Source organism: Tupaia chinensis, unplaced genomic scaffold, assembly GCF_000334495.1.
Source record: "Tupaia chinensis unplaced genomic scaffold, TupChi_1.0 Scaffold145484_1, whole genome shotgun sequence".
Classification (NCBI taxonomy): domain Eukaryota; kingdom Metazoa; phylum Chordata; class Mammalia; order Scandentia; family Tupaiidae; genus Tupaia; species Tupaia belangeri.
Genome location: NW_006205341.1, coordinates 1,124,383 through 1,139,919, shown reverse-complemented (window position 1 = coordinate 1,139,919; position 15,537 = coordinate 1,124,383). Strand labels below are relative to the sequence as shown.

The following is a 15,537-nucleotide window of genomic DNA, read 5'->3' as shown; positions in this document are numbered from 1 at the left end:
GCTGAGAGAAAATTACGAGAAGGGAGGAAAAGGTCTGGCTGGCATAGGTTACAAGGTGAACTCCCCTGCCCCAGCCAGCCCGGTGGTAGATCCTTTAGGTCTCAGGACTGCGCCAAATAATAAAAAGCCTGAAGCGCAGTGTCATCAAGCTCCTAGGTCTCACCGCTGGTGGGGAAGGGGTGTGCACCACGGCCTCCCACATGCTGGCTCCCTCTTCCCCTGACTTCGTCACCGATTCCCAACAGATCAGAACGCTCCGAGAGCTAGGCCGCTCGCGTTCGTTCGTTTTTACCGCTCTCATCCTTTCCGGACTGCCTAAACCGCACTCCTTCCAGAAGCTGCCCCCTCCGCCTCCAGGAGAGTTCGCCCTCGGCGCCTGCGCCCCGCCCTGCAGCACCTGCTCCGGCCGAGGTCACGCCGCCGGGTTGTTTAGAGGCGAATGAAAACAGACCCACCAAAGGCTGTGGGACCGCCTTCGCCGCTGAGCGCGTTGACCCACTCGGCGCCCTGAACAAAATGGATGAATGAGTGCGTGACTCCGGGCGGGGCCCACACGCCAGGAGAAAGCGCCTCGAGCGGATCTCCGCGCACCGCCCTGGCACCCTCTGGACACGCCCTCCCACGATCCCCCTGGTCGTCAGAGAACCCGAGCCGGGAGCGCCCAAGGCGAGGCAGCACAGACCGCAAGGAAGATGCAGTCTTCCCATTGGCCAAGACGACTCAAGGGGTGGGCTCTTCTTACAGGAGCGGGCTGCGTATTGGCCGAAACTCCGCACAGGGCTGGGATTGGCTACGCCTCCCAAAAGGCGCCCTCCGCGCTGAGGGGGCAGAGGGCGGGTCTGAAGGGCGTGGTCGGCGCTTGGTCCCGCCCCAAACGTTTCGGACGCGGGCGGGAGGGCCACGGTCGTTGCCTGAGACCCCGGTCTTGGGGTCGCCGGATGGGGCTGCTGCGCCTCTCCGGGTGTGCGGAGCGTTCGAGGTACGCTAGGTAGGCGAAGCCGGCGCTTGGGCGCGGGTGCCCGGGGCTTTGGCGTTGGAGGCGGCGGCGCGGCCCGGCTCCTCCGGCCTGTCGGGGTCTGTCTGCGCCGCCCGAGACGGTGTGTGCCGTCGCGCTCCGTGTCCCCACCGGGAGGGCACAAAGGCTTCCCCGGGGCAGGGGCGCCTCGTGCGTGAGCCTCCATTTTGCAGGCAGAACGGCGTGTGCGGGTCGCGGCCGAGGAGTCGGGACCGAGGCGGGAGGCGGCCTTGGGAACGCCTGGGGAGACAAGGGCCGGGCGGAGGAGGGCATGTCTCCGCATCTTGGGCCGGCCGTGCCGCTGGTTGGCCTTGGCCTGCGGGGATTCCGTTTCCCTCACGGCCTCGCGGGGCGTGTGCTGTGTACCCCGTTCCGCGGTCGGGGCTACCGCAGCCCAGGGTCCCCCCGCCGGAGAAAGCGCTGTGGAGGCAGCAGCCCAGACGCGGTGGGGAAAGCAAGATGTCTCACTTCTTTGATCGGAAGGCCTACCCTCCCACTGTCATCCCCAGAACAGTTCCCAGCATCCAGGGATGCATGTCTGAAACCTGCGCTAGAACCGTTATAATGATTAAATTGTGTTTGGTTATTGTCCGTAATTAAAATGAGCGGAAACCTGATAGAGCCAGGGTAGATTGGACCTTGCTGGGAATTCATGGGGGCAGAGTGCAGAAAGGGAGGTAACTTTCCTAAACACCTTAACAGTTGTCAGGTCTAGAGTATGAAGGGTGTCATTCAAGACTCTGACAGAGGGCATTGGGTCAGTTGATCTGGGCTTGGTTTACAGAGAAGCCTTCAAAACGCTCATGAAGTATACATATTATGAAATAACTATGCCCGGACTTTAAAATGTGCATCAAAATAAATTCAGCCATTAATTCTAGTTTTCCCCTCACCTTTTGAAGTCCCCTGGTGCAAGTCAGCACTTCTAGGCTTTTTCCTTCTACACTCTTTCTCATCACCTGAATCAGTTCCGGACCATTCAGTACAGAAAAGAACAAGGAACTCAGCTTCATCTCTTCTGGAAAGCTTTTCAAAGCTCTTTCCCACTCACACAGGTAATCACACCCTCCTTTGAGCTACCTTGTGGCATCCAGTGGGGAAGAAAGCCAAAAGAAAACAAAAATCAGCTAAGTAATCAGAAGATGGCAAAACAGGGGCCACCAGGTGGTGTGGTGGTTATGAAGCTGGACTCCCATATGGCCAACCACAGTTCAACTCATGGACCTGGAGTCTTGAAAATCACATCCCGGGACTATGCTCCAGTCCCCGACCAATGTTTCAAGAGAGAGTGGAAGAGAAAGGATTACAGCATGGCCATCCCCTGGGTGGGGGCGGGGTTGATTTCTCCCTTTCCTTCTTACTATCTCTGTCTCTCTCCAGTGAGTGCACACTCCCTATTGCAAAAACCTTTTACAAAGATGACAAAACAAACTTTTATTCCTTTGACATATTGGGCCAATTATTTTTACAGGTTAGGGATGCAGCTGAGCCCAAGCTAAGTCAATTTAGACTTTAGCTCTGCCATGTTACTGACTCTGGCTAAGTTATGTATCTGTGCCTCAGTTTCCTAGTCTATAAAATGGGAATAGTAATACCTACTTCATGTATCATGAGGACTAAATACAATATTGATGTGCAGTGTTGTATTTAAAGTGCCTAACATAGTTCCTGGCACGAGAAGATGTTCAGTAGCTGTTAGCAGTTGTTAGGATAAAAATAGATACTCGAACAGATTCACCAATACTCAGTATCTGTGTAGTGCTTGACCTTTCAGAGTCTTTCTGCTTTGGGCACCTTATCTGATTTTGATTTTTAAAAATCTCTCCACTGTAAAAGTCGTCTTTCCATAAAAGATGGTCCATTTATATATCTAGAGTCTCAATACCACACTAGAATTTGATTAAATACCCAAGGGACCTTGTTTATGGGAAATGCATATAATGAATTAACATGAATTTTGAAATTTTTCATAGACCCCCTACTTTAATTCCATTTTCCATGAACCTTTTGAAGTCTCCTTTTATTTGACTCTCTCAATGCGGTTACTTGAAATGGTCTTGGAAGAGCAGAGGAGTAAGATAATTGGGGCCTGATGTGGCTGACACAAAATCTTGAAGGTTGGTTCAGCCAGAGAGGCAGATCTTGTGGAGGTGACTCTGAATGGCTTCTCCCCTAATAACTGTTCTGAAGAAACTGTCTCCCCACCTTGAAGTTGCTCACAAATAATTGTGAAACGTGAAGAAGTCTTCCCTTTGGTTTTCGACCTGTTTGCCAGAATTAGAGGTGTTGAATACAACTCCTCTGGGACGTTGCCTCACTTCCAGGCTTTCCTGTACCAGCGTACAGTCACAGGAAATGGGCTACGGTGTACATTTCCTTCCAGCTGCAAGCTCCCCTTGCATGTCAGTTTCTCTTAAATTATTTGTAGTTTCCAAAACAATTACCTTCCCCTGCTCACAGAAGATTGTCACAAGAGAAATTAAAATATGTTTTTAGGAAAATTACAATAAATCTTCTTTTTTAAAGTTTTATTTACTTTCATTCCTGAGATTAAGAAAGGTACGCATTCCAAGGTCCCAGTGCTTCTCAAGTATTTTTGGTCAGCAGGATCCAAACTCAGATCGTCATGTGGCTCCAGCATTGCAGAGTAGCACACTCCTCCTGCATCACTGTGGCTAGGCCAAATCTTCAGTTTTTAGAAAATACTATTTCTTTTTTAGGTTTTTGCCATAGGGTGCATATGCTTGCTGGAGAGAGAGGGAGAGGAAAAGTGAGAAATCACCCCACTAGAAGATGGCCAGCCACAATTCCTTCTTCTCCGAACTCCTCTTGGGATTTTGGCACAGGCTTGCACACACATGCCCAATGTGATTTTCAAGCCACCAGGTCTGGGTCTCAAACTAGTCAGCCATGTAGGAGTCCAGCACCTTAACCATCACACCACCAGCTGGCCACAAGAATACTTTTCTTTCTAGAGACTCCTTTGTAGCTGTGACATTCTATAATTAGCCAGTAAAAACCTACCACAGAGGCCAGCAGGTGGCATGGTGGTTAAGGCACTGGGCTCCCACATGGCTAACTGTGGTTTGAGTCCCAGACCTGGTGACTTGAAACATACCGGGTGCATATGCATGCTTACCCAAAATCCTGAGAGGAGAATGGAAGAAGGAGGTTTGCAGCATGGCCATCACCCCCAGAGAGTGATTTCTCACTTTTCCTCTCTCTCTTTCTCTCCAGCAAGCACATATGCCCGATGGCAAAAACCTAAAAACAAATTTTTAAAAAGCCTGCCACAAGGTGTAAGCATTTTCTAGTGTCCTGTTGTAAAGAGGACAAGGACTGAATTTCCTTATGTGTGTGCGTGGCGTGTGATAAGCACTCAGAGAACAACTTAGAGTTGTTCACTTTTAGGGTGCTGAAACCATTTCCTGGGAACCTTGGATAGGTTAAAGCTTCTGAAACGTTATTGTACTTTATTACCAAGTCAACTGGAGAGACTGCTAAAAGGCAAGCATCTGACCCAGGACCTGGGAAGGGCCTGGGAATCTGTTTTCCCAACAAGGTCAGGCAGTGTTGGTCCTGCTGGTCCCAGATCACACTTTGAGTAGTAAAATACTAACGTAAGTATCTGAGTTTGTTTCTTAGACGTGCTGGTAAATGTGTGTGTGCATGTGCACTTTATAATAGTAGAATAAAATCTTGGGTTTAGGAGCCTTTTTTCTATTACTCTGTTTTTTTAAACAGTTTCTCTATCTTGTTCTCAAAAAATTAATTTGCAGACTCTTTCCAAGATATATTTGGTGTGACAAGATTTTTGTTTTTGTTTTGAGAGATTTTTGCCACAGGGCACATGCACTCACCAGAGAGACAGAAAGTGAGAAATCACCCTCAGGGAGGATGGTCATGCTGCAGTCCCTTCTCCTCCATTCTCCTCTCAGGATTTGGGCATGCACGCACACATGCCCGGCTTGAGTTTCAAGCTGCATGGCCTGGGACTCGCACTGCGGTAGACCATGTGGGAGTCCATTGCCTTAATACTATGCCACCTGCTGGCCCATGTGTAACAAGATTTTTAATAAAAGCAAGTGGGCAGATAAGGTAAAAGAAAAGAAAGAGGAAATTAGAGAAAAGATCAGCACAAAAGTGAGTGCCTTTTTGTCCTCTACCTTTTACTCAGGTAGGACTGCATATTTGGCCCTGAACTTCCTAGCAGCCAAAGCAAAAATTTTGTCAGTCTTACCAATACTTTCGCACTAAAAACAAACTGGTAGTTCAGTAGAAACAGCTATTTGCCATTGAGATCAGATAGTTCTTCTCTCCTGGGTTCTCCAAAGAGGATGCTGTGACATATGTGTGGCATTCTTTTTAAAAAAAATTATTTAACTTTATTATTATTTTAATTTTCCAGAAAGGAGAGGAGAGTTAGAAAGCAAATTACCAGGTCTGGGACTCAAACCACACTTGGCCCTGTGGGAGTCCAGCACCTTAATCACCATGCTGGCCCTATGAGTGGCACTATCTTTTTTATTTATTTATTTTTTGAGAGAGATTTTTGCTTTAGGGCATGTGCACTTACCGGAGAGACTGAGGGAGACAGAAAGAAGTTACCCCACACAGGGATGGCCTTGCTGCAGTCCCTTCTCCTCTATTTTCAGGATTTGGGGTATGCGTGCACATGCACCTGGCATGAGTTTTAAGCCATCAGGTCTGGGACTCAAACTGCAATCGACTACATGGGAGTCCAGCGATATAACCATCATGCCATCTGCTGGTCCTGTGAATGGCATTCTTATTAGTATCTCTTGAGAAAAAGAGTCTTATCAGTCTCCTTAGGTGTAGTCTGGTGGCCTGACTGGAAACTGTTAGTACAATGAAAATTTGTGGCCCTGCGGAAACACACCATGTGCTTCCTCTGGCAGTAGGAGCCATTCTTGTTACAGGGAAGCTCTTTGGTGGGGAAACGGGTGCAGGCGATGACATATATAGTCCTCACCATCTTCATTGAGGGGAGGAGTGGCTGGGACCTCAGCCAAACTCCTTGTAGATGCGGCAGATGCATCTCTCTAAAGGCACAGTGAGTTAGAAGGTTGACCTTGCTGTGAGGCCTGCTGGTGGTTCTGACGAGTCTGCCAGCATGTGAGTGAGTGAGAGAGCAAGGGCACAGCCAGCCAAGCAGCTGGTCCACAGCCTTCCCCACCAGACGGGTCCAGAGGGACCCACTAGCTCTTCCTAGGGCCCTGAGGACCTCTGCTTGTTCTGCTGACTCTAAGCAAAGTGCAGAGAAACAGCCCTGGGGAAACACAAGGGTTGGCTGGGGCCAGGATCATGAGAATGGTCTCAGCCTATAGCCAAGCCAGGGAGACAGTGTGCCCCTCCATGGCTTTGAGTCTGTCCTTCCTTTTCACTGTTTTCCGAAGGGGGACAAAGTGCCTAAAGGACCTACCCAACAGGGAAAGCCGGGGCCAGTCTGGGGAACTGAGGAGCTCCAGGGCAAGAGTAGGTAGAACTGCAGTTGTCATTGGCCTTGCAGTCTCTAGCCATCCCACTCTGAAGCAGATCTTGGAGTTACCTTTGTGACTGTCCCTCAGGTTGCTCCCCAATGTCTTGCCCACTTTCCTGCCACCTCTCATGCCTGGATTGACCTCTCTACCTTTAAAGCTCCTTCTGCCATAAATCTAGTACCCCAGAAGCCTTCCAGCCAGTTGACCATACTGTGGCCTACCATCCCACCTGCCTCCTGTCCTTGTGGGTAGTTTGGCATTCTTGGGGGAAAGAGCAGCATAGGGGACCTCTTTGGTCCTCTGGCCAGGTACTGGCACTGTGTGTTCAGGGCATTTATCACTTAACACCTGCAGCCTCTTGTGAAAACAGGTTTTGGGTTTTGGCCCGTGAGCTGGTAGGACTTATTCTGTCCTATGGCACCCAGCCTCTATGGTTGGCACAGGTGGCTGTCGATGTTCTCAGGGACAAAGACAGGGCCTTACCAGCATGGAACTGCCCAGGCAGAGCTGGTATAAGTGAGACTACTTCAAAGGGCGCTCATGACTTAAATTATTTTGAAGGAAAGCCCTTTTTTGTTCAGAGAATTGCTCTGTAGGTGATCTTTTGTTTAGTCTAATGGTTTCATCAAAAGATCAGTCCTCCTTTCTCCATCCTGGACAGGAGCGAGTGTGAAAAAGCCTGGGGAGCCATGACAGGCCTGCCTGGGGTGATGCAGCAGATACCAGAGAGGGGCAGATGGCTGAGCTTACAGAGTTACCATTACCACATACGTGATGTGTGAGCATATTTTTACTGGAGGGCGAGAGTGAGCCAAGCCTGCATCGCTCCTAATTATATCTGGTAGGTTGTGCCGCCTCTGCAGGTCCTGGAGGGCAATGGAGAGTTTCTGTAGCAGAGTCTAGGTGGTCCCTAGAATATCCTGAAGCTTATGTGGGTTTTCTCTTGCTTTGAACAGAGCACTGGGCAGTCCTGGTGGGTACAGACCTTTCTCAGAAGGGAGGGTTGAATTCATTGTTCATTGTTCCTCAGAGCCTCCTATCACTGAGTCCAACCCTTGTTAGGGAGGAGACAGCCTAAGGCCTCTGCCCCATCACGGAGCTTCGAGCTCCAAGAGCACTGAACAGTGTGTGATCTGAGAGCAGGGAGGCCTCCTTTGATAAACTGCATAAAGCTAGTGGTCTGGCAGGCAGTTCAAGACAGGAGGTCTAGTACAGCGGCATGTTGGGCTGCCCTGAGAAGGGTAGCCGTCTTTCTGTCTGGCCGGGCAGTATCTCCACCCTGGCCTTACCCATAGAGGGTTAGAAGGAGCGAGGTATAAAATCCAGAGTCTATAAAAGTGAGGACCAGACCTTTAGGCAGTGTTACAGCTGCCTACCTGGCACATATAGGCAGAGCTGAGCCTGAGACACTCAATTTGGGCATGTACCTGGAAGTATGATTTTGACATGATTGATGTTCAAAACGTGGTTTGTCATCAGCAGTCATTACTGCAAGGAGTTTCCCCTGATTATCTCTATCCCAGCTGATTTCTCCCGTATTTATTTATTTATTTATTTATTTATTTATTTAGAGTTTTTTTGTTGTTGTTGTTGGTTGTTTTTTGTTTTTTGGTGTTTTTTGTTTTTTTTTCTTATAGGGCATGTGCACTCACCAGAAAGACTGAGGCAGACAGAGAGTCAGAAAGCAAGAAATCACCCCCCAGGGGGGGATGGCCACGCCACAATCCCTTCTCCTCCATTCTCCTCTTGGGATCTTGGGCGCACACACACACGTGCCCGGCGTGAGTTTAAACAACCGGGTCTGGGACTCAAACCGTGGTCAATTACATGGGAGTCCAGCGACATACCCATTAGGCCAACTGCTGGTCCCAATTTATGTATTTATTTTAAGAGAGATTTTTGCTATAGGGCACTTGCACTTACCAGACAGACACAGACAGACAGACAGAAAGTGAGAAAGCATCCCGCAGGGGGATGGCCACACTGCAATCCCTTCTCCATTCTCTTCTGGGGATTTTGGGCATGCATGCACATGCACCTGGCATCAGTTTCAAGCCTCTGGGTCTGGGACTCGAACCACAGTCAGCCATGTGGGAGTCTGGCAATATAACTATTATACTATCTACCGGTCCCTGATTTCTCCTCTTTTTATTTAGCAGCATTTCATAATTAATCTGGAATGCATTGTCAAAGACTGGTTTTTAGTCTTTGATTTCGCATGTAATCTTCTCATAATAAACTTGTGTAGTCAAAGGAGGAAATGGTTTGTTAGGCAGGTTAGTAAATAAGCTTATGAAGGGACTGCCTGTCTGTCTGAGAAAATTACCTCCTGTATTCTGGCTTTCAGAAGTGCCATTTCCTTGAAAATCATTGACTCTCAGACTTCCGTACCTGCTTGGGGTCAGAGGCCCCTCTGACCACACCATTACTCTAGTTTAGAGTGTAATCCTTGTAAGTTACGGATATCGCCTAGATAGCTTATAGTAGCTGTAGTAGCTCACCACCCCTCTTCCCCCAGGATAGGCAGATGCCTTCTTTTTTAATAAAGAAAAAAAAAAAAAAGGATTCAGACAAGATCAAAAATGCACCATCAAGACAAAGAGGTAATTTGCTTGCACCCCTCTCTTGCCCCAGTGCAGTCGGATTCTCACATCCTGTCTCTACCACACCCTGCAGTGAAAGGGTGGGAGGACTCTGGCCACTAAAAGAGCTTTTCAGAAGGAGCTAGATTAGCAATTGAGACTGGAGGCTAGATTCAGCCCTAACTCTCATTTCTCCACCTTGTGGGCTCAGCTGATTTCCTGGTTGTGAAAACACTGCTTGTCTGAAAACAGCCTCCTGCAGTTTCTTAAAGAGCCACAAGGTGAGGATGTGGCTCCTTGAAAATCTGTCTCAGCAGGACTTGGTCACTTTTCTCCCTGTCCCTCTGCCAGTCTCCTGCCCCTTGTACTTTGTGTGTTTACCTGTTTGTAGTGTGCCCTCTGGTTCATCAAGAGCTTAGGTTCTGGAGTCAGAGAGTCCTGGGCCTGACTCTCAGAGGGCCTCCGTGTCCCCATCTGTGAGGTGAGGATGAGAGACCCTGCCTCCCCCAGGAAGCTGGCATCACGGGGCATGTGGGAGTGCAGACTGGTGCCACCCACTCGAGGACCACCTGGCAGCCTGCGTCAGAAGCAGGCACAGAAGTTCCCCGTGCCTTGGCAGCCTGCTCTTGCTGGTCATGCTGTGGGTGTGCCAGCACGTGTGCAGTGACATGTGCACGTTGCTCATTACAGCCTTGCTGGGAATAGCCAGCGGCCGGAGCCAGCACTGATCTGGTGAATAAGCCAGAGGGCATCCTTCCGGGCAGAGGGGTGATGAAGAGGGAGCTCTGTGCTGCCCTGGACAGGGTGCTGCCACCAAGGGACAGGAGTCACACACCAAAATGTGAGACTGCCTGCCTGTCTTGGGCAAGTATCTAATTAGTAGTATTTTCCTTGATTTATGTGGAAATTGGTCGGCTTTCCTCTCTGGGCTCCTTTGTCCCTTCCACGTGAGGCGACCTGTTACACCACTTGTGTCAGCATCCCCGACTGATGACCACGGGTGATGCTCAGTGCACACACACTGTAGGCCCTGTCGGTGGGGGAACGGGGTCAGGCCCGAGGGAGACTCACAGCAGTAGTGCGGTAATGCATTCTATGTGGAGTCCTGTATGACCTGATGGGCCCCTGCCTGCCTGGTGCTGGTGAGAATTAAGTGAACATCCAGCCACGTGGGGTGCGTGCTCTCACCCGAGCTCACCTCTGAGTTGGGCTGGGTAGGGACCCCCTTGTATTCCAGTTAGGGTGCAAGTGGCGCCTGCCCAGGTTGGGTTTCCTGCGCCAGCCAAGCAGGATGAGCCTCCTCCCCTGCCCAGACTCCCCTGCTGCACCAGCACCTCCTCTTACCATCTCTTCACTTCTCTCTGAGGCAACAGGCTATTTTTGTCCACATTTGAGCTTCAAGGTTGCCCGAGTGCATTCAGGCAGCTGTCGACATCCTGGGCACCCCAGTCCCCGGCCTCCCTGCCCAGGCCCTCTCAGGATGGCTTTCCTCCTGTCAGCCCCAGCCCATCCCACAAGAGCCCGCAGCAGCAACCACACTGCAGCTTAGACTCAGGGGCTGCCTCTGTCGTCCCTGGAGCTCTTCTCCCTCTAGGCAGCTCCCTCGCTCGGCCCACTCTCTCACACATGGCACACGCCTGTGGGACCACTGCCCCCGTTACACACCGGCTTTCCACACTTCCCAGGGGAGCTGCTGCCTGAGCTCTCTGGGCACTGTCCCTCCTGGCCATCCTTGGAACAAAAGGCCCTACCTCTCCTGCAGCCTGGGTGTGGCTTCTGTGCTTTGCTGGGGTCCCGCCTCCTCTACCAGGCAGAGCCAAGCGTCTTGGGGCGCATCTTTCCTAGGGTCTATGAGGCTGGGCATGCCCCAACTTGCTGTTCTCTGGGCAGAAAGGTCAGAGCTAGGCCCGAACCACACGCCTGCACGGCTGTTGTGACAACGGAACTTCCAAAGGGCTGTGCCATGGGGTGGTGTTGGGGAGGATGCCGGGCTTCTCACCCAGGGCTGAAGGGACAGGGTGAAGCAGTGACTTAGATAGAACCCATGCCTGGACTCTGACCTGGCCCTGCACTGCCCTCCTAGGTGCCTCTGCTGGCCACATGACCAGCCTCACATAGAGGACAGAGCAGTGTGCTTCTCTGTCCCCTCTGAGGAAGTGGCCACCATTTATTTTCTTTTACCCTTTGCCAAAAACATGTTCATTTTAATTGTTAAAATGCAAGGTTTCCTGGACACAGACACAGAAAATGTATATTTTTCTCTCCCCTTCCTGTGTGGCAGGGAGCTGAAGGCTTTGGAAGAACGCTGACCTAGGGACAGCTCAATGGCCTTGGGAGAAGAAAAGGCAGAGGTGGAAGCATCCGTGGACACAGAAGCCCAGTCCTACAGGAGGTGGAGCTGTGGGGAGCGAGAGGTGGACACCCCAGGTCCTGCCCACGGGGAGCAGCACCCACGCCTGGAAGCTGAAGGAGGGCCCACCTCTCCTGTGTCCGGGGCAGAGGGGCTCCCCGCCCCTACCTGCCTCTCCGGAGCCTCCCAGCCTCACGCCAATGACACCAACAGTGAGCTGGTAGCCGACGGGTCTAAGCCTGCTCTCCAGAGCCTGCCTCCTCCTCCCAGCATGCTGACTGGAGACCTTCTGCACTGCGTGGGAAGCCAGGTAAGTACCAGGGCAGATAGGGCTGTAGGCTGACCCAGTGCTGGGCTCAGAGGGAGCGTGTTCCAGCTTTTCCTCACCAGCATGTCCTGACCTGTCCCAGCCACAGCAGGGTGGAAACTGCAGAGCCTAGGCATGATTATTTCTATCTCACAGGCACGCTTAGAGAGCTGGGCCTCAGGGCCAGCAGGAACTCTGTCCCCAGCATCTCCTGTAGCTCAAGAATGTGCTGGTCAGGACCAGCAGCTGGCGTAATGGCTATGTTGCTGGACTCCCATGTAGTCAACTGCGGTTTGAGTCCTGGACCCAGTGGCTTAAACTCACACCGGGCGCATGTGTGTGCGCGTGTCCAGGATCCCGAGAAGAGAATGGAGGAGAAGGGCTTGCTGCATGACCATCCCCCCTGGGGAGTGATTTCTCTCTTTCTATCTGTCTCTGTCTTTCTAGCGAGCACACGCGCCCTATAGCAAAAACCTCTCCAAAAAAAAGAAAGTGCCGGTGACCTTTAGAGGGCCAGAGATGGTATGGCCAGACGGGTAGTCCTGTTCTATTTCCGACTTGGTGGTCTGAAGGCTTCAGGGGGACCCTGAGGAGACTTGGGAGAGGAGAGTCCGAGCTGTGGGCTCCTAAGGGCACTGGGACCAGCTCCCCTGGGAGCCCCTGTGGTGCTAGACCTCGCTGGCCTGGTTCAGGGGCATTTCTGAGGCCTCTCTGATTGCCAGCAGCCTCCCACAGAAGGAGGCACATGAGACAGGGAGCCCTACGAGGGGCTACCCGCAGGTCACCAAATCATTTGGGCCCTCAGCATGATGGGTAGGGTGACCGAATGATCCCTCCAGCTCTGACACCTTACTGTGTTCTGCTTGCCAAGGCCTTTCCGGGAATGGCTTTGATCTTTTCAGTGCCATTGTGGCTGTGGCTAATGTTGTGTGCTCCCTCATGGAGCCCCATCCTGTGAGGAGAACCTGAGCAGGCCTGGGCAGGGGCAAGAGACTGGCACCTATGAACCCATAGCACATGTGTAAACAGAGAGCTGGTCATCCTTGTCACAGACGCCTGTAGCTTATTGAGCTGCTTATCAGGTACTGTCCCCACAAGCTCATTTGGTCCTTTGGGCCTTACATCCTGAGGGCTGGTCCTGTTACGATATCCATTTTATAGGGAAGAGAGATGAGGCTTAAGGTTATCCATCTGGAAGGTGGCATTGTTAGGGACTGACATCAGGTCTGTCTGCTTTCAAAGCCTGTGCCCTTAACCACTATGTGATCCTGCCTCCCACGGGGGGGTGAGTTCTTCATTGAACAGATGAAAAACTCAGGGCGAAGAGGCTGAGATGAATGAGTTATTTTGCAGTATTCAGTCACCACTGGCAGGTGAGCTGAGCGGGGAGGGGCCTGTTGGGTTTGGATGGCTCGTGTTGGCAACAAGATGGTTGAGAATTTTGTTGGCCCAGGAGATGCTTCCCGGAGGGTAGGCCATGCATTCCTGTAGCCATGTGAGAACTGCCTGAGCTCTGCTTGCCACTCACTGGACAGCCGTGGAGGAGGAGTGTGTGAAAGGGCTGGGCCTGGCATCAGCTAGGGGATGAGGTTCTGCCTCCCAGAGCAGGCTGTGGCTCGGTGAGGTGGCCAGGAGTGCACAAGTCTTGCTTTGGGCAGCAGATTTTTCATTGCGCAACCTTCCCTGGGTCCACAGGAAAACTCGTGGTGGTTATCTAAGAAAGAAATGCAATTGCCATGTTCACCTGAGTGCTTTTTCCTCTCGTTGCAGATGGAGACCAAGCTTCCTGCCTCCAAGGAGCTACCTCAGACTCCTAATGTTCCTAGAACAGCTCTGTGCTCAGGACATGAGGCTGACATTGAAGATGACCCATCCCCTGTGGATTCACCACGGGCGCTGGACCTCAGCCAACCACCTCGCATCTCAGGTTTCCCTTTCCCCCCACAGTGGAAGTCAGTGGGGAGCCCGGGTACTGCCGCTCCTCAGCTTTCCAGCTGTAGTTTCTCTGCCTCCTCCACGGGCAGCAGTCTCCAGAGTCAACAGGAGAAGGCAGAGCCTCAAGGTCGCTCCCTTGCCAAGGTGTCCTCCTCCCTGGAGCTGGTAGTCCCCCAGGCCCCCACCTCCGTGGTAGGGCCAGGTCCTCGACCCCAGTGGTCGCCACAGCCCATGCCCTCTGGGGTCGATGCTGCTGGGCTGGGCAGGAGGCGCCTGTCCTTTCAGGCTGAGTACTGGGCCTGTGTGCTACCAGATTCCCTGCCTCCTTCTCCTGACCGCCACTCCCCCCATTGGAACCCAAATAAGGAGTATGAAGACTTGCTTGACTACACTTACCCACTGAGGCCCGGGCCTCAGCTCTCTAAGCACCTTGACGGCCACGTGCTGGCCGACCCCATCCTGCAGGACTCAGGTATAGACCTGGACAGCTTCTCTGTCTCCCCAGCAAGCACCCTCAAATCACCCACTAATATCTCCCCCAATCATCCACCAGCAGAGGCTGCTGCCCTGCCAGTGTCTGGGCCCAGAGAGCCAGGCCTTAAGCAGTGGCCTTCTGGAGTACCCCAGAAGCAGGATAGCCTGGGCTTGGTATCTCAGAGCCAGCTGGCATCTACCCCTAGAGCCCCAGCCAGTAGGGATGCCCCTTGGGAGAGCAGAGAGCCAGCCCTGAGGGGCAAAAAAGACTGGCTGCCCACGGGCAAGCACCTTGAGATGGGCTCTCCCCAGCTGAGGACGTGGGCCAGAGGGTGGCCCTCACCCAGGCAAGAGACAGAAAAGGGGGCCAGCCAGAGTGTCCGGCGCCCTGCCTATGCAGAGTCCAGATGGAAACCAGAAGAGACGGAGAGTGACGACGAGTATCTCGCCCTGCCCACTCGGCTGACTCAGGTTTCGAGTTTGCTGTCGTATATAGGTTCCATGCCCACCCTGGTGACTCTGCCCACTGGGGCTGCTGACGAGCAGAGTTCTCTGGAAGTGTCGGACAGTGATGGGCCAGCTTCCCTCCCCTCAGACTCCAGCCAAAGCCAGCTTCCCTCTGGGGCTGCCCTGCAAGGGCCAGGCTGCCCTGAGGGCCAGGACCGCCGTTCCTTTCGCTCCTTCATTCGTGCCCGGGACTCTGCAGGTGAAGGCAGTCTGTGCAGCAGCCAGGCCCGCAGGCCATCCTCTGGACTGCTGAAAACACGCCCCTCCTTGCCTGCTGTGTCAGACCGGTGGCCGTTCTCAGACCCAGATGCTGAAGAGCAGCTGCCCAAGAGGGCAGGAGGACAGGGGAATGCCTCGCTGGTGCAGTGTGTGCAGGTAAAGGCATGCCAGTGAGACTGAGCCTGTGCCTAGGTTTCATCCCTTCTTCCCCCGTCCTCTAGCATTCTAATAAAAGTAGTCAGTGTCGACAGTCAGGTGCTGGGCAGACCCGATCTCATGTAGCCCCACAGCTCTTACCAGATAAAGTGCTGTTCTCATTTCTCTTTTGGGAGAAAAGAGCAGAACCTGCTCAGATAGCTGCCCACTCACAGGAATCCAAGGCTAGCCAGGGACCAGGCCAGGCAGACTGAGGACACCGCCCCTCCCCCTCAGCAGTCCTGTGCTGTGAACAGGATCTGTGCTGGTGCTGTTGGGAGACACTGGGCTGAGCAAAAGGCAAGTGGCTTGCTTGACAGCCACACTTCTCAGAGCTTCCTTTCCAAAGTGGTATGATGCAAAGTTGGGGGCATTAGATAGACCATTTCCTAGGCATCTTGGCCACTGCCCCCCCCATTTTTTTTTTTTAGAAGTTTTTTCCTTAGAGTAAT

At 52.3% G+C, this 15,537-nt stretch overlaps 1 protein-coding gene across 4 annotated transcripts in view; it reads left to right on the top strand.

Annotated features, from left to right (window-relative positions):
* Window positions 1-272: 272 nt before the first annotated feature.
* The window catches only part of CEP68 (centrosomal protein 68), a 28,988-nt gene continuing 13,723 nt past the window's right edge, over window positions 273-15,537 (top strand). The window contains exons 1-4 of one of the 4 annotated variants that reach the window (XM_027768090.1): window positions 849-979; window positions 11,380-11,758; window positions 13,526-13,682; window positions 14,871-15,046. In XM_027768090.1, the coding sequence (XP_027623891.1) occupies window positions 11,423-11,758; window positions 13,526-13,682; window positions 14,871-15,046 (669 nt within the window). In that variant the 5' untranslated portion in view covers window positions 849-979; window positions 11,380-11,422. Of the gene's footprint in view, window positions 728-844; window positions 989-11,379; window positions 11,759-13,525; window positions 15,047-15,537 lie in introns of those variants that run through there. The other 3 variants (XM_006168048.3, XM_014584030.2, XM_006168047.3) reach the window with 3 other exon arrangements.